Raw genomic sequence first — 24,153 nt, 5'->3', positions numbered from 1 at the left:
ATTCTCATGCCTTTTTCAGCTCCTCGAAATTTCTATTCTCTCGTCCAAAGTGAGTATTCTCTCCTCCCTCTACCCCATCCACCCAACATTTCTCTTGTAATGCTTCCTTCAACATCCCGTCTGATGTATTCGCTTTCTCGTTTCTACCTATCATTTAATTATCACTTCAACGCCATTGTTCAAATGTGTATTGTTTCGTATCATTTAATTATTTCCCCCTTCTGCTCTATTATTTAATTTGTTCAATCTCATTTTAAGAGCGTCATTATTTGTTTTATTGTGTACTTTCGGCATCTCATGCATTACACGTTGATCTTGTAATATCCTCTTCAATGACTGCAAACCCTCGGCTGACTTACCATCTTCAGTAGTGTAAACCGCAAATTCAACTGACATAATCGAGCCCCCGTCTCATTCCATTCTTGCCCTTTGCTTTCCCGACCGTTTCCCACCATTCACACTCTTATAGCACTTTGTTTAAGAGCAATAATGGAAAACTCCATCTCACTCCAGTGTCTATCCCGGCTCTCCTTCCGATAAACATTTTTCTCGACGACTGCAATGGGATAATTGGACGTGTTTCTAAGAAGCCTTAATCATTAGCGTTTTACGATATTATGTAATCCTGTAATATCATTATTACCAATATATGGGAAACTCTTTCTCGCATTTGCATGGAAACAAATTTTTTTTTAAGGATTTAAATCACTTTTTGATACGAAAAAAATACATTTAAACTATATTGTAATTAACTTTTATGCGTATTTAATGGTCTACTCTGCGTTGAAACATTCTAAGATGGAAATATAATCTTGCGATGAAGTCAAGCGTTACTTTTTCTCTCTCTTTCAAGGCCTCTTCTTCAACTCGGGCACTTCACAAGAGGAGTTTAATTTTGAAGATCACGCAATTTTTTTATGGATCCTGGGAGCAAATGCGTAGTAAGTACGGTTGAGCTCAAACCACGTGGGCACGTTTTATGAATACAAATTGCAGAAAGCGACACCTTACAGTGCAAATTTCATGTCTCTATAGCTGTCGTTTATATGGAAGCGTTTTCGATGCTTGAAATGTCGACAAGGTGCACAGGAAGACCGTGTAATCATCCGTTTACTCCGCTTGCATGGTTCAAAAACATTGAAATATATCGGAAATTGAGCGAGACACGTAGCAATGGTGTTATGGATGTGAACAATATGAGTTTGTGGGTGAGATATTTCAAAGAAGATACATTTCATGTAGCAACGAAACCAAGAAGTCTCGATCACGGACCGGAAGGTTCTTCCAGAGGGCATTAGGGACCCCTATAGAAGCGTTTCCTGCAGCCATGGGTCTACAGAGAGATTTTATTTAGTATTGAGAGCAGTTTCAACTTTCTGGTTTGAGTTATTTGTCAGCAAAAAAATTGAGAGATCTTAAAGTTTGAATGAACCTCGTTTATTGCAGGTTTCGCGGAGTTGAAATGGAGCTTAATGTCAATATATATTGTTTTGTTAACTAAAGTGAATGATTTCTATTTAATAATATTAAATAGCTGAACGGTCCTCGTCAAGTAGTGCATGCTTATCTCAAATTTTAAGAATTCGTCTATCTATTAATATAGTTCGAACTTTCTTGAAATTGATAGAAAATAATTGGGTTAGAATATTTCATAACTTCACTGAAATGAAAGATTGATTGGGTCTGAGTTCCATTTGAATAAATCGACCCCTCCGTATCGGAAGATAAATTAGATTCAATCCTCTCAATGGAACTCCATGAGAAAGTGAATTCCTTCGCCGTTATAGGAAACGTGAATTCAGTGTTATGAAATGAATTCAGTGGTGCCCGACAAACATTTTAGGCACAGTATTGGCTCGATTGGCTTGTGTTCGATTGAAAGCAAAGGAGAATGAAACGTATTTGAAGTTGAGGGATGTTTGGTAGATCACCGATGGTATATCGTATGAATAATTGTCAGGGTCCTCAATTATGATTAATGGCTCATCAACAAAATAACTGCAGCTTTTGTCCTCGTCTAAGGTTGGATTCGAAAACTGGACCAAGGAAAAATGTCATCCCACCTCGACCTTAATTTTCTGCACGCTCCTGTATGAGGTACTCCCCAGAATGAACACTCCGACCCTCTTGTGTTCGTTCATCGCTCATCTAATAAGGATAGGAAGACCTTAAGGCTTTCTTTGTTCTCTCTGACGCACTCCAAAAGCCGTCACGGTAGCATTCTTTTCGTAGTTCGAGTCTTTAAAAAATGTATTATTCCGACCTTCGAGAGATATCACACGCGTGCGTTAGGCAAGACATTTTTAAGATGGGAAAGATAAATAGATTCCTCCAAAGCATTTCATCTTCATACCCGCTGGCTTTCCAGGAGTTTCTGCTCGATGGTCGGGGTTGACGTTTATGAATATGGTTCTTGAAAGTATTATTGCTCTGCAGCCGCGAAATCTGTGCCATTTTTTTTATTTAAACTATTTTCTCCATCATAAATTTTTCCCAATAAAATGCAATTTTTTTGGAATACTTTAAATAATCTAATTAACATTTCTTTATAAACTTTTGGTTGAAGTTTTTTAGCGAATCTTTTTTTAAATCTGATTACGAGAACAGACACGGAAAGCCTTAAAAATATATAGTTCTACCATTCTTCATCCAGCTGAAGAAAGCAAGGGGATTGTTTGAGATATTATGTTCGGGAGTAATGACAGTTTATTCTGTTCTCCTCATTCATCAATATTAGCAACAAATTAAATGCCCATATGAAGAAAAATATTAAATAATGACAGCTCAGCTTCTTTTGAGAATCTTAATTGTGAGGCCTGGTTGTATAAATATCCTCATGTATCCTTAAGCATTAGGCCTCTCTTCATAACGGTTGTATTTTTACACGAATCTATTTAAGGAATTGATTTGCTTCATTACACTCGTCATTCATCATTACATACTTCATTCATTTATCATCGCTGCGTCTAAAGAAGGGATCAATTTTACATGGTGAGATGCTAAACATGTTTAATATCATAAATGATAGCAGTGTTTTATGGCTGAAAATATTTTTACTCTCGAGTCTGCAGCCATTGTTTTCATACTTGATGTCAGAAGTCTTGATAACAAAACGTTCACATCTTGGGAAAATGATGAAGGCAAGGAGTACAATCGAAAGAAATTCATTGGATCGTGTGTGTTTTAAGTGACATTCAATCAAACATCATTAAATAACTTCCCAAATATTTATTTTCGCCTCCTAATTAAAGATAAATAACATAATTAAGGCTGACCTTCAGCGTGTCTCGTAAATCAGGTATTGGGATTGAGATAATCACACGAAAGAATTTTTATTCCCTGCAAGAGCTATTATAGCTCTTGTTGGTTTAAGATCGGTCTAGGAGAGGTGAGAACAGAGGTGAAGCCTGAAATGTACTTCTTCACTGAATAAGTAATCATTTCCAGGTCAAATATATCGTTTTCCACATTCAGGTGTCCGATTCGAAGATTATCCTTTTCAAAGGGATAAAATGTTATCACTTCTACACCAAATCGGTCGGTTTTGTAATATCTTCACGAGTTATGGTTCAACAGTCTACGTAATTTGGGATCAAGATTATCTAGAGTAACAATGTCCGGCAAGAATCGGAATTCTTTGACTTTAAGCCATGATAATACTGTGAAGCTGATATAAAAACGATTCTAATGAAACTGTTGGGAACCCTTACTACGCTGACTCTATTGTTTTCTCGTTTCTTATCCTATTAATCTTTGTAAAATTGTCTTCCGTTTTTTAATACTATGATTCTGAACTTACAAGCCATTATATTTTTGGCTTAAATGAAACGAGCCCAGCAGTTTTGATTATTTTCAGGAAGAAATATACCTTCAATTCGGAATTAAAGAGTAGAATACTCTCTATGACTAACATTTTGTACAGAGATAGGCTTTGAAAGATAATGATGAAAACGCATAGGAATATATTTCATGAGATCGCCAAGGCTAAATTAATAGAAAAAGGTCAACATAGGCGCGTTTTTTCTCTACTTTCACTCACTTTTTCGACCACTCCCAAAGATGCTTTGACGCAATCCGGCCTTCGCTTCGATTGTATCAAGTAGGTACCCATTGTCGAATATCACAAAAGAAGTTTGTCGAAACCTCCTTAAGAGACGATTCCTATGAGAAATGGGCGCTAGGCAACGACGTGATACATTAGTGAGTGAGGATCCTCGACGATGGGAGTTATGTCATGGGTGACCAGATTTCACGCGCGATGACTTGCTCCTATAAAATCGTAGTAGCTTCTCTCGCAGCGCGTGAAAAAAATCAGATGAACTCTGGGCCGGCAAGTGGCCGCTAGGATCGACGTCATCGCTCGCCGATATTTTTAACCGATGTTTATCTTTGACTTAGCAATAATTAGCCTACGGATTATCATGGATGGGCTGTTCTTTTCGTGATTGATTCTTCCTGAGTGTCCTCACACTCCTGCGGTCAAAACTTAATTCATCTACGTATAGTATATCGTCGCTAGCATTTATTGCGCGATAAGGTGGTATACCTGAGAAAAAAATACGATTTATGCGGTTGGGAATAAAAATCTAGGAAAATAAGCCGAATCGGTGGATGAATTTTGACAAATCTGTGGGTCATTTTTAAAAGAAGAACGAAATTTGGACATTTTGGAACCCGAGTGTTTCCGTCCTAATTCCGTATCCTTATAGCTCTGACGTCAATCAAATGTGTTTAGAGGAAGTGACTGATTATATGATTGATATGATGCGTGAAATACTGAGGTATTTTTGCTAAAGTGTGACGATTTTTTATTGTGAAATTCCTTAAAAAATCATTTTTCCATTTGGGTGCGCTGTTTTGAGTTTTGCAGTTTTTCAGAAGGCTCTTTAATATGATCAGTTAGTGATTTTCGAATTCTTAACCCATAATTCTTTCAGTTAAGAGGGTACTATTTCGACTTTTGCTGCTTTTAAGAAGACCAGGTCCATTTATATGATTTTCCGGAAGCTCAATTGACTTATTTCCCCAAATACAGTGCGCATATGGCTCCCGATAATTCAGATTTACGAATGATTCAGCGTGTCCCATTTTCCTACTCCCGCTGAAAAAATTATTCAAGGAAATTCGTAAGGATTTAGTTACTTTCGTTACCCTATGGGACAAAATATTATGAAACTCAGGTTCTCATTGATGTATCACACGCAATCAGTCATTTCTCATGCAACCCTTCTCCCATAAATTTTTCCCGGAATGGTTTCCTCCCGATCGATGATCGCAGGCGAAGTGAAATTGGTGGATGGAATTAGCGTGATGCAACGCCCGATCCTTAAATGAAACTTCACCTTCGCCTTAGGTACCTGCACCCCGGACGAATTCCAGGTCAAGGGCAGCGCACGCCCGTCCCATTCCAGCCCGTCGTCGGCTTTCGAACCCTCCTCCGAACACCCCTCCGTGACGAGAAGCCATTCTTCGGTCAAAGTAATGATAATCATTGGGAGGTTCGAGTGGGCACATCACACGCGAGTGCTCCTGCACTCTGCGACGGGCAAGAAACCGAAGGCTCGTGGATGATGAGTCAAAGATGCACCGGGAGGAACACGAAAGAAAAAAAATCAGAGAGAGAAAGAAAAACGAGAAGCGCAGGAGGCGAATGAAGGAGAGAAAAAAAATCACGGGAGTAAAATCGTTGGTTGGCCGCCGTCGGAAACAAATGCTTTTTAATGGAAGCGTAAACATAACATACGACCGTTCCCTCACTCTTCATGCCCTAGAGAGAGCGAAGCCTACCTGCTCGAAGATCTTTATTTTTTTTAAGTACCGCCGGAGCTCATTTGTCAATTATCACATCCCTCGGCGAGTGCATCTGCTCTCTCCTCTCGCCTCCCCCCCTCCCCCGCCCCTTCCTCACGTTTTCGCTCGTCGTTCGCGTCACTCTTCGTCTCCGTCTTCTTGCGTCACTCCTGTCCAAGGCGTAATAAACCCTTCCCGCAGGCAGGGGTCGTGGTGACGGAAACTTTCCCGATCCGGGAAGCTCCTTTTTGGTTTACTTCCTCCTGGAAGTTTCAGTAAGTCTCCCCCTGTGATCGATTTTCCTCTCTCGGCACTGGCGTTCGCAGCTCGACTCCAGGGTTGAGGACCTCCCCGCCTGTCCTTTGACGAAAACACGAGAAGGAATGTCCTCAAGAAATATTTATGACCATAGAAATTGAGCATTACCCATTTGGCGCGAGTCTGTCACTCTGATTAAATTGACACATCCGTAAGGAAGTGGAACCGAAACGGTTATAAAATTTTTGGTGTTGGTTGAATCAAGTTAAAAGTTTGTAATAGTTTCGATTCGTTCGAATATCTGGATTAACGAGGAGCATGTGTAAATTTAAGGTCTCTGCAAAACCTAGAAATTCGCTTTCATCGCAAAACTTGCTGAAAATAAGGAAATGTCCTAAATTAAGTTAGTTCTCAGGATTAAAACACCCTCGATTTTTTCAGGAAAAAAGATTTGCCGAAAATCATCCAAATTCAGCCAGTTTGTCGCGCTTCTTTTACCGCTACCGTCGCTGAGTCAATAGTTTAAAACCAAACTTTCCATTCACTGCTTCGTCAACGGTGACTTTTTTCGTGATTCAAACTTCAGTAAATGTTGGTCTTACGCGATGCGTCACTTGTATGGTGACCAAATCGTAGATTTTACCCCCCTGGTACATTCACGGAAACAGTGATAATTTTATTCAAATAATAATTATAATGGCAAAATGGAAGTTTTGACGACGGCATTGCTAAATTTAAACGTTAATACACGTGAGATGAATATCCTCCAGGTGGAATTCAAGGTGACAGATAAGTCTAGACTTTTGATATGGATCTTGTGCTGGATTGTTAAGTAGCGGGGTTAGTAAAATATGGCATCGGTTTTTCCTGTGTTTATCTCAATTGCTTGTATTTATGTTGCTGCCTGTTAAATGTGGCTGCTGTTAGCTGTTGGTACATCTATGAGAGAGGTTTGGGATAATCTGTGGGTGCTATTTGTGTGGTTAGTATTTGTATGTCTAGTGGAATATGGTCTTATGGTTGTTCTGCCTGACTTTAATATAGTGTTAACGAGTTTCTTTGGAAAGTTAATCTAAAGAGGTTGGATTACACCCTCCTAAGAAGTTGGTTTCAATGTTTCCCGCAATTACGAGCTCGTATTAAACCGAAGGTTGGGTTGAAGGGTGAAGGTAGGGTTCCTCAAATACTAAGCCCAAACGCCCGTGAAAATCACACATCAGGGTAGAGGGGCCAGTTCCTTTCCCTGTGCCGCCTGTGGTTTCCAAGGGAGATCTAGTACTGGAGAAAGCACACGGCTTGGGTGAAACTGAAGATGCCTAAGGGTGAGGAGTTGAATACGGGCCCTCCGGTCAGTAGTTCTACGCTTTACCCAATGGACTGCTACGTCATCCTTTCTTTCAATGTCTATTCCAACATCAATTGGATCTGTGTTGAGAGCTATAGCGGGATTTATTATTTGTTTTAGTGAATAGTATCTCTCAGCTTTTTGTTTTGTCCCACTAATCCGCAGAAATGGTTTCATTAAGGTTTCTCATATGCATATTTTCATTGTTTTCAATTAATATTGCAGCAATTACTCTTCCTAGCTTTGAAACAAATAAAATAAAGAAAATATTGCTGAAATTCAGCTAGTGTGGGAGAAAATACATTGTGGTGCAGTGATGGTTCCGTTTACATAAGTGATTCGTTTCTTTCTCTTGATGATAGAAACTGAGATAGCCACCAAGAGATAGCCTCCCAACTAAAGACTTAAACAAATACAGTTTTGTGCATGCCGCCAGCACGTCAACATTAATATTCATGACGACATTTTTCCCTATTTTGGCAAAACAAAGTCGTAAATTTTTTCCCCGAACGACCATTTTCGAAAATAAGATCATTTGTTGAGGTAATTACTGGAATGGTGAATTCATTTAGCTAAGCCGGTCACTTTTTATAGTATCGATTTATCGGCGAAATAAAAATGGCGTTTGAAGATTATTGGGAGGAACATTTGCCTTTATTAAATAAGGATTCAAGAACGTTCCACATTCCGGAACATGTATGACTTTTTCTTGGCACAAATTTCCGTATTCTTTGTCTAAAATGTTTTTGATTTCCGAATCGAATCGAGGCTGGGATTCCAAAATAGCGGTACATCTACGACCCCGTACCGTAATTCTTCTCTATGCCTAATTACGGGTTATAAATAACTCTGTTTGTCCCTAGTACCTTGTCATTATTGATTATCGAGAGGTGGGGCAGTCATAGACAAAACTTTTAAATCAGCTCAGCGGGAACTTTTGATGTTGAAAATTTATGTACCCTGCAGGAAAAGTATTCTTCCTCTAATGCACCTTTTCTCAATAGTCTTCAAAAGTCAGTTTCCAAATTTTATTTCTCAGAACTCCTTATGTGATGTTCCAATGGAAATCTCTGCCTAGACTTACCACATTTCGTATTGCTACATTGCCAGTTCCGTAATTCTAGCGCCGTCTTCAGTATGGCGTAATACACTACTTTTTGCGAAGTTCATGCGTGAAAGTAAATCGTGGCTGCCCTTAGGTCTGTTAGAAAACGGTTAGTTAAACGAGTCAACAGTGGTGGAATGTGATCCCTTTGTTCGAGAGTGTGAAGTACGTAGATTACCATTGATCTCTGAACCTCTCGTATCTCAAAACTTAAGTAGACATATTTATTCATGATTTGAGTCTGCAAATCATGCCATTTTCATATTACCGCCACTACGTCGCAAGTTATCTTTCATCATCATTATTTTTAGGAAGAGAAACTATAAAACGTCATTGTCGTCGATTTTCAAGGAAAAAGAAATATCAATTCAGTCGTACGGTACATTGATTAATATTTCAACATCTGATTGACATTCTAATTCGATATATTGTGCTACTCGTCCAATGGGACAATTGGTTTACATTTCTCGACAGTAATAGATAGACATATTACACCTATGGTAGGGGAAGATAGTCGGCTGTAGGGAGAACTTCGAAGAAGACAGGGGTAATTGGGTGCAGGTGATACTGGAAGGGATGGGGATGCTTAAGACAGTAATAGAGGGTAGAATTCTGGGGAAGCGAGGTAGAGGGAGGAAAAGAGTGAGCATTTCGGATAGAATTAAGCGAAGTAGAAATGCAGAGCTAAAGAATTCTTTCTTGCAAATGAAATTTGGGGTATAAGGATATTTTGTGACTCGCTAGTTAGGGCTGACGAGTACAATGTTGCGTTGTTCAAGGGTCCATCTAAACTGGTAAGCTGCTGCTACGCATATCACACTGGTTCATGTTGTGTGCTGCACTGTGATTGAAATCATATGATTTGCTGGCTGACTATGACTTCCTTATCGACAATACTGATTTAAACTCAGCGTATATTTTCATCATTTCCTCAAGCCCTTCTCATCCCTCTTCACATGTCCATTTCGTTAGCATCGGAGAGCACAGACGATTACCAATAAAATATTCCCTAACCCCCAATGCGCTGCGCATTCCGAACCTCTATCCGACATGTGCATCTGAGGAGTATGAGACGTACAGCTTGAGGATTAGTCGTCTATCCTTCTAATCTACTCTTTTCGTATACAGTACATAACTAATTCTACCTATATATTCTATTGTTTCAGGCTTCACTTCGTGGAAGTAATTGATATCCATTATTGAAATAGAAAGAAAGACTCGTACTTTTCCACAGATTTTATTATACGGTACAACGCGTTTCACCGACTTGCGGCATCATCAGGTACAAATTTGCAAAACAGACAGAGCAAGCATATATACCCTCAGGACAGAGTGGGGGCGGGGAGGGTTGGAAGGATTTGAGGGGGGTGGGGGCTCGCAGGTGCGTTGATGGATTGTTTTGACCATTTCCAGGCTAATTTCTCGGAGAGGAGTGGGGAGGGGTATGGGAATAATTGCTCATTACAAAGTGTCGTGTTGGGGTTCCCCAAGTGCCTTCTAATCTCTAATTGCTCGAGAGCGTCCATTTTTAATCCTTTTGGGAGTGTGTGTAATATCTCTGGGACAAAGTCACTGCTGTGGTTGAATTCTAGTAAATGCTTGGCGAAGAGAGAGTTGTTATTCTGATTTTTGTGACACCTAGCGTGTTCCTTGACTCGTAACTTGATATTCCTACCGGTCTGACCGACATAAACGCTGTTGCAATCCTCGCATTTCAGTTTATAAATGCCTGATTTGAGAAGGCTATCCTGGGTGTCTTTTCCATTGGCTAGAAGTTTGGAGAGGGTTATGGGTGAGTAGAAGGCTGCTTTGAGTGAGGTGGGTAGGCAGTTAGATCCTATATGAAATATCTCCCAGAAACGGGATCGAGCACCACTTAAAATCTTTAGATACTGCGGGCTGAGATACGAAAATGCTTTTTATGGCCATTGCTTTTTGTTTTTTCCGTAGTAATGTGTCAACTAGTTTGGGGTTGAAACCATTGTTGGTAGCTATATTAGTGATATTCACGAGTTCAATTTTGAAGTTTTTGGGGGAAAGGGGGATGTGTAGGAGGCGGTGGATCATGGAGTGGAGGGCTGCGTGTTTGTGAGAAAAGTGGTGTGCGGAATCATTAGAAATTATATGGTCTGTATATGTGGGTTTCCTATAAATTGCAAATTCGTGTCTATTATCCCTAATTGTGATTGTCAAGTCGAGAAAGTTGATGGTGCCGTTGACGTCTTTTTCCATGGAGAAGGAGATATTCCGATGAAGAGTGTTTAGGAAATTAAGGAAGGAGTCTAACTGTCGGTTGGTTCCGGTCCATAGGCATAGTATATCGTCCACGTAACGAAACCAATAGCCCACGTTTTTGTTATGCTGATTGTCAGCATTAAAAAGATGTTCTTCTACAGAATTGAGGAAGACTTCGGCTAGGAAGGGGGACAGTGGGGAACCCATAGCTAACCCATCCGTTTGGCTGTAAAGGGTGTGGTTGAAACTAAAATAATTCTGGTTAACTGTCATTTTGATGAGGGGGACCAATTCGTCTGAGATATTTTGGGCAATGGTGGGCGCGTCGTGCCGTATAATAAAATCTGTGGAAAAGTACGAGTCTTTCTTTCTATTTCAATAATGGATAATTCTACCTAATTTACTGTTTCGAACACCTTCTCTTCAAGAAGCAAATTAAATTTATTCCGACATTTTTCTCCGTTCCTCCCTATCGTTTCGTTTTCGTGTTTAAATTTTTGCATATATATATATATATATATATATATATATATATATATATATATATATATATATATATTTTTTTTTTTTTAAAGAAATCTACCGGTTAAGGTAGGTTTTTGGACTGACACAACTACCAAACAAATATTTTATTACTCCTAACAAAACACAAAATCAATCATCCTACTCTATATCAGGTCCCTCTTCATCTCTGAGTACTTCCTTCCTCCCTTCATCCCGTCCAACAACCCTATCCTGTTCCTTCCCTTTCCTCTTTTGCCCAACATTCTACCCTCTATCACAGTCTTCAACATCCCACTGCCGGTCAACACCCCCTTCATCCACTTTTCCTGCCTCCATAGGATTGCTCCCAACAAACCCCTCTCTTCGCCCACCATACCAAGTACTTCCTCATTTGTTTTCTTCTCTGTCCATTTCACCTTCTCCATTCTTCTCCACACCCACATTTCAAAAGCCTCCAATCTACGTCTATCCTCCTGCTTCAATGACCACGTTTCCGCTCCGTACATAGCTACGCTCCATATCAAAGTTTTTACGAGTCTTTTCTTAACATCCTTACTCAAAGTCCCTGTCATCAACTCCCTCCTCCTTGTGAAAGCCTCTTTGCCTAGCGCAATTCTTCTCCTTACGTCCCTACTACTTTGACCGTGTTGGTCCAAAACACTACCGAGATACGTAAACTGTTCTACCTGCTCTAGCTTTTGCCTTCCTATTTTAATGTTAAGCTTGGCCTTTTTCTTTCTAGAAAATCGCATAACCTTTGTTTTATTAATATTGATTCTCATCCCATACCTGTCGCACTGAATTTCCAATTCACTAAGCAATGCTTGCAGCCCCTTGGCTGACTGACAAACTAAAGCTTGGTCATCAGCAAACCTAACTGATTTTACGAATTCCCCGCCCACTTTCATTCCTACCTCGAGTTCTTCCCATGCCTCTTTGATCATTTCTTCTGCGTACAGGTTGAACAGCAACGGTGATAATGGGCAACCCTGCCTTACACCCCTTCCTAACACTGCCCATCCTGACTCCCCGTTTCCCACCCTCACCTGAGCAGTCTGAGACATGTACAGGTTGCGGATTAGCCTCCTTTCCCTCCAATCTATTTCTATTTTCTGCAATATACTCATTAGTTTTTCCCAATTTACTCTATCAAACGCTTTTTCGAAATCTACGAAACAGGCAAATACCTCCTGGTTGTGTTCTATATTCCTCTCGATTAATAATCTCATTACTGCAATGGCATCACGCGTCCCTCTCCCCTTCCTAAACCCAAACTGATCATCCCCTAAGTAATCATTTGCCCTACTCTCTATCCTTTTGTTTATGATCCTGAGAACAACCTTAGCTGCGTGGGATATCAAACTAATTGTCCTATAGTCCTCACATGACGTGGCCTTTACCTTTTTCGGAATAGGAACTAAAACTGATCTCACAAAGTCTTCCGGCCAGATTCCCTCCTCATAAATACTACGGATCAGCCCATATAGCCTCTTCCTCCCACATTTTCCCAAGCATTTCAAAAGTTCCACGGGAATGTTATCTACCCCCACGGCCTTATTTAGTTTCATCTCCCTTAATGCCCTTTCTATCTCATTGTCTAGTATGCCTGGACCTAAGCTATCTTCCTCTACGTCATGTTCCTTTTCAATGTCTAACTTTGTTGGTCTAAGCTCTTTACTATACAGGTCTTCTACATATTCCTTCCATCTCTCTTGGATCTTTCCTGCGTCAACTATTACCTTACCGGCCTTATCTCTAACTGCTATCGTTGATCTCCCTTTCTTACTTCCCGATAAAGATTTAACTATGCTGTAAAGCGCACCGATTTCCCCCTTCCTCTGCAGACTTTCCATATTCTCGCACTGCGTCTTCCACCATGCTTCTTTTGCTTTATATGTTCCCCGCCTCAAAAATATTGTTCAATTCTTTGTACTTCATTTTGCCTAATTCTGTATTTATATTCTTCCATTTTCGCCGCTCATCCATTTTTGTAATCATCTCATCCGTGATCCATGGTTTACAAGTCCTTTTAGCGTTAACGGTTCCAATAGTGTCTTTTGCCGCTTTAGACAACCCTTTTTTGATACATTCCCATTTTTCTTCAATAGTACTTAGCTCTTTACCGTCCTCAATGATTTTCTCTACCGCCTGTTTGTATTCCTTCCTTTTCAACCCATTTAATGCTTCTACATTCCATTTTCTAACTCGCCGCCCCTGCCTTATCTTTTTAAAACGTACGCTACATTTCATAACAACTAAATTGTGGTCTGAGTCCGCATCCGCTCTCGGGAAGCTGTGGGAATTTATCACACTGTTCCTAAACCTGTGTCTAACCAGGATATAATCTAGGTGATATCTTCCCGAGTCACCTGGCATTTTCCATGTATACCTGCGTCTTTTGTGGTGTCTGAACCAAGTGTTGGTGACAACTAACCCCTGTCTCCTGCAGAACTCAACTGCTTTCTCCCCGCGGTCATTCCTCGTGCCTAAACCGTAGTCCCCCACCTCATCACCATCTCTTCCTTCGCCTACTGTCGCATTCCAATCCCCCATCACTATCAAATGTTTCCCTGCAGGAACACATGCAATCATGTCCTCTAACTGATCGTATATCCTATCGACCTCTTCTTCCTTATGGTTGCTCGGTGGCATGTATACCTGGATAATAACTAAGTTCGTCGGTTCTGCTTTTATCTCCACTAGTAGTATTCTATCCGTTACCTGCTCTATGTTGACTACGCTTCTTCCTACCTCTTCATTTAATACTATGGCGACCCCTCGTTGGCTCTCGTCCCCACCGCAGTATATTATTCTATACTTATCACTCCAGTAATCCCCGCTATCTTTCCATCTCACCTCGCATAGACCTAAAATATCTATATTTCCCCTTTCCATCTCTCGCTTAACATTCTCCAATTTCCCTGTCCTCATCATTGTCCTAACATTCCACGTTCCTATTCTAACTAATTTGGTCTTCTTCTCCTGCGTCTTCTGTCCTGCTGCTGCTGGTTTTCCCTTGCAAGGGTTTCGTGGGATGACGACCGCGGAAGCCTTGCCTCCCCCGCTGCCGGGCACGACACACGGCCGATTGGGCCGAGCCCCGTGGTTGCCAGGACTCAAAATATCTCTATTGTCCATCACATTGTTCTTGGGAATGATAATTGAGGTGGTTTCCCGTTGCCTTCCTCAATAGTGTTTTTAACGTGACACCATCACTTACTGGCCGCCCCACTGGGGTCAGACGCCATTGCAGCCGCCTCACTGAGGAACAGACGCTGCGTGGACTACCTTTCGTCTGGCTCCTAACCTTCGACCTATCTGGCATGGGTGACCCTACCAGGAGCAATTTTTATTACTCCCGCCAGTACAGCTCTAGGGGTCATCGGAACGCACAAGCCCTTCCACCACGTCAAGGTTGTAGTCCGGGGAGGGATATATATATATATATATATATATATATATATACACACACGAGTATATACATATCTCTATTATATACTCGTACTCGTACTGTATATATAGGGATATATATATATATATATATATATATATATATATATATATATATACTTACACGAGTATATACATATCTCTATTATATACTGTACTCGTATATATATATCCCTCCCCGGACTACAACCTACAACCACTATTGAGGAAGGCAACGGGAAACCACCTCAATTATCATTCCCTAGAAAAATATGATGGACAATAGAGATAATTTGAGTCCTGGCAACCACGGGGCTCGGCCCAATCGGCCGTGTGTCGTGCCCGGCAGCGGGGGAGGCAAGGCTTCCGCGGTCGTCATCCCACGAAACCCTTGCAAGGGAAAACCAGCAGCAGCAGGACAGAAGACGCAGGAGAAGAAGACAAAATTAGTTAGAATAGGAACGTGGAATGTTAGGACAATGATGAGGACAGCGAAATTGGAGAATGTTAAGCGAGAGATGGAAAGGGGAAATATAGATATTTTAGGTCTATGCGAGGTGAGATGGAAAGATAGCGGGGATTACTGGAGTGATAAGTATAGAATAATATACAGCGGTGGGGACGAGAGCCAACGAGGGGTTGCCATAGTATTAAATGAAGAGGTAGGAAGAAGCGTAGTCAACATAGAGCAGGTAACGGATAGAATACTACTAGTGGAGATAAAAGCAGAACCGACGTACTTAGTTATTATTCAGGTATACATGCCACCGAGCAACCATAAGGAAGAAGAGGTCGATAAGATATACGATCAGTTAGAGGACATGATCGCGTGTGTTCCAGCAGGGAAACATTTGATAGTGATGGGGGATATGAATGCGACGGTAGGCGAAGGAAGAGATGGTGATGAGGTGGGCGACTACGGTTTAGGCACAAGGAATGACCGCGGGGAGAAAGCAGTTGAGTTCTGCAGGAGACAGGGGTTAGTCATCACCAACACTTGGTTTAGACACCACAAAAGACGCAGGTATACATGGAAAATGCCAGGTGACACAGGAAGATATCAGCTAGATTATATCCTGGTTAGACACAGGTTTAGGAATAGTGTGATAAATTCCCACAGCTTCCCGGGAGCGGATGCGGACTCAGACCACAATTTAGTTGTTATGAAATGTAGCGTACGTTTCAAAAAGATAAGGCAGGGGCGGCGAGTTAGAAAATGGAATGTAGAAGCATTAAATGGGTTGAAAAGGAAGGAATACAAACAGGCGGTAGAGAAAATAATTGAGGATGGTAAAGGGCTTATTACTATCGAAGAAGAATGGGAAATGATCAAAAAAGGGTTGTCTAAAGCCGCAAAAGACACTATTGGAACCGTTAACGCTAAAAGGACTAGGAAACCATGGATCACGGATGAGATGATTACAAAGATGGATGAGCGGCGAAAATGGAAGAATATAAATACAGAATTAGGCAAAATGAAGTACAAAGAATTGAACAATAAATTGAGGCGGGCAACAAATAAGGCAAAAGACGCATGGTGGAAGACGCAGTGCGAGGATATGGAAAGTCTGCAGAGGAAGGGCGAAATCGGTGCGCTATACAGCAAAGTTAAATCGTTATCGGGAAGTAAGAAAGGAAGAGGTATGCTAATAGTTAGAGATAAGGCGGGTAAGGTAATAGTTGACGCAGGAAAGATCCAAGAGAGATGGAAGGAGTATATAGAAGAACTGTATAGTAAAGAACTCAGACCAACACAGTTAGACATTGAAAAAAAAATGACGTAGAGGAAGACAGCTTAGGTCCAGGCATACTAGACAATGAGATAAAAAGGGCATTAAGGGAGATGAAACTAAATAAGGCCGTGGGGGTAGATAACATTCCCGTGGAACTTTTAAAATGCTTAGGAAAATGTGGGAGGAAGAGGCTATATGGGCTGATCCGTAGCATTTATGAGGAGGGAATCTGGCCGGAAGACTTTGTGAGATCAGTTTTAGTTCCTATTCCGAAAAAGGTAAAGGCCACGTCATGTGAGGACTATAGGACAATTAGTTTGATATCCCACGCAGCTAAGGTTGTTCTCAGGATCATAAACAAACGGATAGAGAGTAGGGCAAATGATTACTTAGGGGATGATCAGTTTGGGTTTAGGAAGGGGAGAGGTACGCGTGATGCCATTGCAGTAATGAGGTTATTAATCGAGAGGAATATAGAACACAACCAGGAGGTATTTGCCTGTTTCGTAGATTTCAAAAAAGCGTTTGATAGAGTGAATTGGGAAAAGCTAATGAGTATATTGCAGAAAATAGGAATAGATTGGAGGGAAAGGAGGCTAATCCGCAACCTGTACATGTCTCAGACTGCTCAGGTGCGGGTGGGAAACGGGGAGTCAGGATGGGCAGTGTTAGGAAGGGGTGTAAGGCAGGGTTGCCCATTATCACCGTTGCTGTTCAACCTGTATGCAGAGGAAATGATCAAAGAGGCATGGGAAGAACTAGAGGTAGGAATGAAAGTGGGCGGGGAATTCGTAAAATCAGTTAGGTTTGCTGATGACCAAGCTTTAGTTTGTCAGTCAGCCAAGGGGCTGCAAGCATTGCTTAGTGAATTGGAAATTCAGTGCGACAGGTATGGGATGAGAATCAACATTAATAAAACAAAGGTTATGCGATTTTCTAGAAAGAAAAAGGGCAACCTTAACATTAAAATAGGAGGGAAAAAACTAGAGCAGGTAGAACAGTTTACGTATCTCGGTAGTGTTTTGGACCAACACGGTCAAAGTAGTAGGGACGTAAGGAGAAGGATTGCGCTAGGCAAAGAGGCTTTCACGAGGAGGAGGGAGTTGATGACGGGGACTTTGAGTAAGGATGTTAAGAAAAGACTCGTAAAAACTTTGATATGGAGCGTAGCTATGTACGGCGCGGAAACGTGGTCATTGAAGCAGGAGGATAGACGTAGACTGGAGGCTTTTGAAATGTGGGTGTGGAGAAGAATGGAGAAGGTGAAATGGACAGAGAAGAAAACAAATGAGGAAGTACTTGGTATGGTGGGCGAAGAGAGGGGTTTGTTGGGAGCAATCCTATGGAGGCAGGAAAAGTGGATGAAAGGGGTGTTGACCGGCAGTGGGATGTTGAAGAAGGTGATAGAGGGTAGAATGTTGGGCAAAAGAGGAAAGGGAAGGAACAGGATAGGGATGTTTGACGGGATGAAGGGAGGAAGAAAGTACTCAGAGATGAAGAGGGACCTGGTGTAGAGTAGAATTTAGGGTTGTGTTTTGTTAGTAGTCACAAAATATTTGTTTGGTAGTTGTGTCCATCGAAAAACCTACCTTAACCGGTAGATAACCTTAAAAAAAAAAAATATATATATATATACTACCTTGATCAAAAATTTCCCGGAATTTATTCAGAAAATTAAAAATACAAGTTTATTCATCTAAATCTATATTGTCCCCTTCAAAGTAATCCCCATCGACTGCAACACACTTATGCCAGCGCTTGATCCAATCCTCGAAACATTTTTTATATTCGGTTTTCGGTATGTCCATCAGTGCTTCCTGCGATTTTTCCATTACTTCCTCTCGGCTGCTAAAACGCGTTCCCCGTAATGGTTTTTTAACTCGATTGAACAGAAAGAAGTCACAGGGAGCCAAATCAGGTGAATTCGGTGGCTGTTGGATGGTATTTGTTGCATTTTTCGTCAAAAAATTACGAATAATGATAGCACTGTGCGACGGTGCGTTATCATGGTGCAAAATCCACGAGTTTTCTGCCCACATTTCTGGTCTCTTTCGGCGAATTGCTTCATGCAAACGTCTCATAACGCCCAAATAATACTCTTTGTTTACTGTCTGGCCTTCTGGCAAAAATTCATGATGCACTACACCGTTGTAATCCATGAAAACCGTCAGCATTGCCTTCTTTTTTGACTGAAAACGACGTGGTTTTTTTGGTCTCGGCTCATTTGGTGAACGCCATTCACTTGCCTGCTGGATTGCGTGTCGTACTCATAAACCCACGTCTCGTCTCCAGTAATGATCCTTTTGATGAATGTGGGATCGGATTCGGCCTCGCAAATCATGTCTTTTGCGACGTCAACACGGTCTCTTTTTTGCATGAAATTGAGGTCTTTTGGAACCAACTTTGCTGCTACACGACGGAAACCCAAATCATTAACCACAATGTCTTGGGCGCATCCATAGGCAATGTTCAAGTCCTCCGCTATTTCTCTGATGGTTAATTTGCGGTTATTGACCAACATTTCTTTTACTTTATCAATTTTTTCACCGACTTTCGATGTCGATGGTCTGCCACTGCGTTCATCATCTTCGATTGACTCACGACCACTTCTGAACCGCTCGTGCCACTGGTAAACGACCGTTTTTTTAGAGAATCGTTGCCGAAACACTTTTCCAACATTTCCAACGTCCGTGCGCCACTAAATCCGTTTTTTACGCAAAATTTAATACAAGTTCGTTGTTGGAAATTTAAATCCATTTCTGCAATTGTAAAAAATCGCCAACACACACAGAGATAGATGTACTCTTGGCTACGTAACTTTTGCAAATGTCAAGTTATGACACTAAGATTTAAAGGGAATATCAACAACAGATGTACCAATTTAACAAAAAAAACAGAACTCAAATCGGAACGATGGGAGCGCCACACGGTGGTTATTCCGGGAACCTTTTGATCAAGGTAGTATATATATATATATATATATATATATATGTGTGTGTTTTGCTAGGCGTCACAAATTATTTAATTTGTAATTATGTCCATCCAAAAACCTACATTAACCGGTAGATTATCTAATAATAATAATAATTATTATATATATATATATATATATATATATATCTCAGAGATGAAGAGGGACCTGATGTAGAGTAGGATACTGGATTTTGTATTTTGTTAGGAGTCACAAAATATTTATTTAGTTGCTGTGTCCATCCAAAAACCTACCTTAACCGGTAGATTACCTAAATTTTAATAATATGCACACACATATATATATATATACACACATGTATATATATAAATATATATATATAAATATATATATATATATATATATATTAAATGCATGTACGTACATACCATCATTCAATTCACGCTGGCGGTTATCAGCGTCTTTTGTGTTGTGTAAACCAAGTGATAGTTATGATTTAACTATTTCTCCGGCAGAACTCTATCGCTCTCTCTACGCGGTCATTCCTCGTTCCTTAATCGTAATCCTTTAATTATGCCCAAATAAAGACTTCTCTATCATACCTTCTATCTATCCAACCTAACATCAGGCTCTTCCTTCGCCCACTACCTCGTTCCATTCCCCCATCACTATAAAATGTTTCCTTCCGGGAACGTCCGCCATTATTTCCTCTATTTAGTCGCGAGTGTATTTCAATACTTCACATGCTCAATGCTTAATACGTTGCTACGTTTTTTTCAATACTACCTCAACCACTCACTGACTCTTTCCCATCCGCTGTACATACGAGTATACTAAATTACTCTATAACTATCGCTACGGTGCTTCGCGCCATCCTTCCATCTCACTTCGCTCAACCCTAAAATATCTAAATTTCCTCTCTGCGTCCCCCGCATTATATTTTCTAATTTCTAATTCCTCAATGTGGTCCTGACATTCCAAGTTTCTAATCCAACTAGTTCGGTCATCTTCTTTGTCTCCTTCGCTGCTGCTGTTGTCGATTCCACTTTGTAAGGATTTCGTGAAATGAGGACCGCAGAAGCCTTCAATCTCCCGCTTCCGGGCACGGCATATCGCGATACGCGGTCCATTGGGCTGGGTCCCAAAGTTTCTAGACCTCAGGTTCATATTTCTGTCCATCATAGGTTTTGGGAGGCAAATAATATCGGTTTTTTCCCGTTGCCTTCCTCATTAGTGTTTTTAACATGACACCATCATTCAAATTTGCCGTCCCGTGGGGTAAGATGCCTTTACAGCCTTCTCATAGAGGAAGAGACGCTGAGCGGACTACATTTCGTCTCTATCCTACCCTTTGACCTATCTGACATGGGTGACCCCACCAGGAGAAATTATCATCGCTCCCGCGAGTACAGCTCCAGAGGCCACCAGAACGCGCAGTCTTTTCCACCACGCCAATGTCTGTAACCCAGAGCGAATTGGTCTGAATCTCTTGATTCGATTAATATTTTCCTGACGTATCTCTGAAGTTTGTCCGTATGTTCTTCTCTGACTAAGTGAGAGCTGTTTCACCTTCATATACAGCGCTCCCATTTCACCCAGTACCATTCGCTCCGCGTTTTTTGTGCCTTGTTCGTTCCTCAGGAAATCAAGGGTGGCCACAGTAGAGGTTATGGCGGAAATTGAGTCATAGAAGTATTTAGGAGGCCGAGGAAAAGATAAAAGATACTGTGTATGTTTAATCAAAGTAGTTGGACGGCAATATTTGTCATTTATAACATCTTAGTTCAGTACATCATGATAATGTCCTGTATTATCAGCGTATAGCTCGTATTGCGATAATAGTGCTTTGTAATACTTAAAGATAAAATTTACATTAATTTTGTGATTATTTTATTCTGAGAGCAACATGTGTGGGTGAAATCGCTGCACGTGTTTAACAGTGGGTCCGATTGTTTGTGGAGTTGATTTGAAAGGGGGTGAGTTGCGGAGTTTGTGTTGGTGGGGTGGACACCCCCATTAATTTTTTTATCTCTAGGTGCGCTTTACTTATCCCGTTCCCTATGCATGGCCAAGTAGTGACCAGAACCCTTTTGGATTCTCATTCTCTAGGATTAGATCCTGTTCTGTGGTGAACCCATGCGATCTCGATGGCAGTTTGGAGGCCACGACGACCCGGGTCACGCGGCAAGTGGGTTGTTTTCCTTCACCTTTATACTCTGAACCTCAACTCACATCGTTCCCTGGGTCACTGTCATATCGAGGCCGTCGAGGATTTTCACTTTTGTCCTTCCGCTGCCGTAGTGTTTGCTTGCCCGGCGGAGTTGCACGGCCGCCCGTCGGAGGACTGGCGTCGGAGGAGGTGAGGTGACCGCAGCCGACGGCGGGCAGCCGTTCGCCTTCGGTGACTCGGCTCCTCTCATCATGCCTTAGGAGGGCTTCTCGACCGAAGAGGGCTAGGGCACGAGACTCCTCCTGCAAGGTGGGAGAAAACAAAAGGCAGTGAGTAACAGAGTTGACTTGGTTCTTTAAGAGTCTCACGTACCGCGGCTCAATTGCTGGGGATGTCTTAACTTAAGAGGGCAAGGTCGAAAGCGCATAAGCGCGCGGTGAGGCCTCGACCAAGGCCGGTCTTTCGGCGAAGTCTTTCGATTGTACAGCGCTTGCGTGTGCTTTCTTTCCATTCAAGTGTGTTAAATGCGCACTTAACATGGTTAACTAGGGAGTCTTTTCCGGCTCATTTCACCTTCGTGAACGGTATTTGGTCGCGTTCAATTTATCGGATGTTCCCCCTGGTAACTACTTCCTATCCTCCGTGTGGCTGTAATCAAGAAGTTTATGGCTCTCCCTCCGCAGATGTCTTGTGAATTACGAATGAATACTTGACATCGACCGACCACCGAAGCATCGGTGGGAACGCGAGGGAATACGCTGTGTCACTACATTGTAAAATGAATAATAAAAAAAATAACACATTAAGTAAATTCACTTGCCGAAAGGGGCTCATTGGTGTCCGCACGAACTCCGTGTAAAATTTAGCTTAACGCAGAACCCGTCACTGCATGTTTTTGCTGCTGTACACATTTTCATAATATCTGAATTATGTGCCTACTTTAAACCAAATTATCATCACCTCCTTTATTTTCTTGCTAATATAGCACCCACGCTGACCAGTAGAACTTGGTTGTAAGAGACTTGCTATGCATGATGAAACAAAAATATGTGGGAAAATTTTAATCCTAATCCCAAGAAACCTTGAAAAAGAGGGAATTTCATTGAAACATTTTGAAAAATCTGAAATATTGGAATTGCGTTCTTTGCATGAATGTGGCAATGAAAAAATGATCCTTATTAGAGTGATTTAATTGTTGTGTGACAATACTGACGTAATCATACTTGTTATAGCATGCTATAATTCCTTAAAATGGTTGAAAATCCATATAAAATTGATAGTGATTCTATCTATCTTGAGGCATCCCTGGGAAAAAAATTTGAATTTAGGTGTTGCTACTCCGAAATATTCAGGTCAACTCATCAATATACTAGAACGGTAGTGGCTTGTGTTCCTCAAGAACAGCATCATGTGTAGCCAATAAATATATTTGCCAACAGAACGCGTAGTTTTTGTAAATCTTTACTAAGGCGTCCGTCAAGATTGCCACCAGCATGAGTGAAACAGTCTAAAATATTTTTTTTCTGAAGACAATTTTCTCACCGGAGCGCAGTAACCTTAACGCCATATCCGGTTGCGATATTTGATCTCTTTCTTCTCACCTAGCCGACGCCTAACTTCATGTAATTATGGCCGTCAAGCTTCACGATCCTAACTCGAGCCGCTCAGGTGACTCGAATTGGTGATCGCATAGGAACCCCCATTTGTGATCTCCGCGCCAGTCCAGCGTGAGGACCACTACGCACTAACTTTACCTTCGGCTCATCCAATATCTCCATTTCTAGGTCAGTCATTTGAGGACCTGAGTTTAATAACCCATCTACCTGTAGGTGAATGATTCCGTTCTCTAGGCTCACCAGTCCTCAGTAGGTTGTCGTTTTGAAAGGTCGTGAGCTTCGCGCCTCGCTCAAATATTCTTCTCGTCCAACTATAAACGAGGACATTTAGCTAGGCTAGACACCAAACTGAATTCAGGGAATATTTTCCAGCGTCTTACGTGGTCATGTGAAATTGAAAGAAAATTCTGTGGTGTGAGGGGTTAAATGTGGCTCTCGAATGTACTGGCTATCTATTTGAGTTTTCCTAACGCCCTACTTCCACTCTTGTTACCTTGAAACCGAACTTAGGTGGATTCAGAATGAAAACATACATATCACCATGACTCTTGGTTTCTGCGGTCTAACAAGAGATCGAAAAAACTGTTGGCTCCTTCCATTAACCCTTTCATATCTTCTGTTGCAATCAGCTGGTTAAATACTTCAAAACTAGGACGTGTAACATATTCGAATTGAGCCAAAAATATAAGGCTGTCCAGCATCATTGACCCTATTAATTGACTAATATGAACAATAGTACGACTACAATTCCCGTGACTTTTGCATTTAAGTTTGAGGAAGCTTCCCATTTCGAGCAGAAGAAAATCTCGACGAGATGTTGTTGGTACTGTTAAGTATCTTGGGTAATAATTACTAAGAACTTAGAAGTTTTAAGCACGGTAATGAGGACGGTTTTGTTAACGGGTATTGGATCGAAACAGTTTTGTTTAAATTTAAGAGAAGGTCGCTTTCTCTCTAAAACCCCCATTTAGAGTATTCATTCAGTAATTGTAAGGGATCCAGCCGTGGAGTTTCGAAATGTCGTGTGTTAAAACGT

At 41.2% G+C, this 24,153-nt stretch overlaps 1 protein-coding gene across 1 annotated transcript in view; it reads right to left on the bottom strand.

Moving 5' to 3' along the window:
- Positions 1-24,153, bottom strand: part of LOC139688328 (ABC transporter G family member 20-like) — a 129,096-nt gene that overhangs the window by 67,017 nt on the left and 37,926 nt on the right. Inside the window, exon 2 of the mRNA XM_071585826.1 lies at positions 21,564-21,803. Coding sequence (XP_071441927.1) covers positions 21,564-21,754 — 191 coding nt within the window. The 5' untranslated portion in view covers positions 21,755-21,803. The remainder of the gene's footprint in view (positions 1-21,563; positions 21,804-24,153) is intronic.

The sequence above is a fragment of the Hetaerina americana genome, unplaced genomic scaffold, assembly GCF_022747635.1.
Source record: "Hetaerina americana unplaced genomic scaffold, ioHetAmer1.1.p SCAF_2, whole genome shotgun sequence".
Lineage (NCBI taxonomy): Eukaryota > Metazoa > Arthropoda > Insecta > Odonata > Calopterygidae > Hetaerina > Hetaerina americana.
The sequence above is the reverse complement of the archived record's forward strand: the minus strand, read 5'-3'. Positions and strand labels throughout refer to the sequence as shown.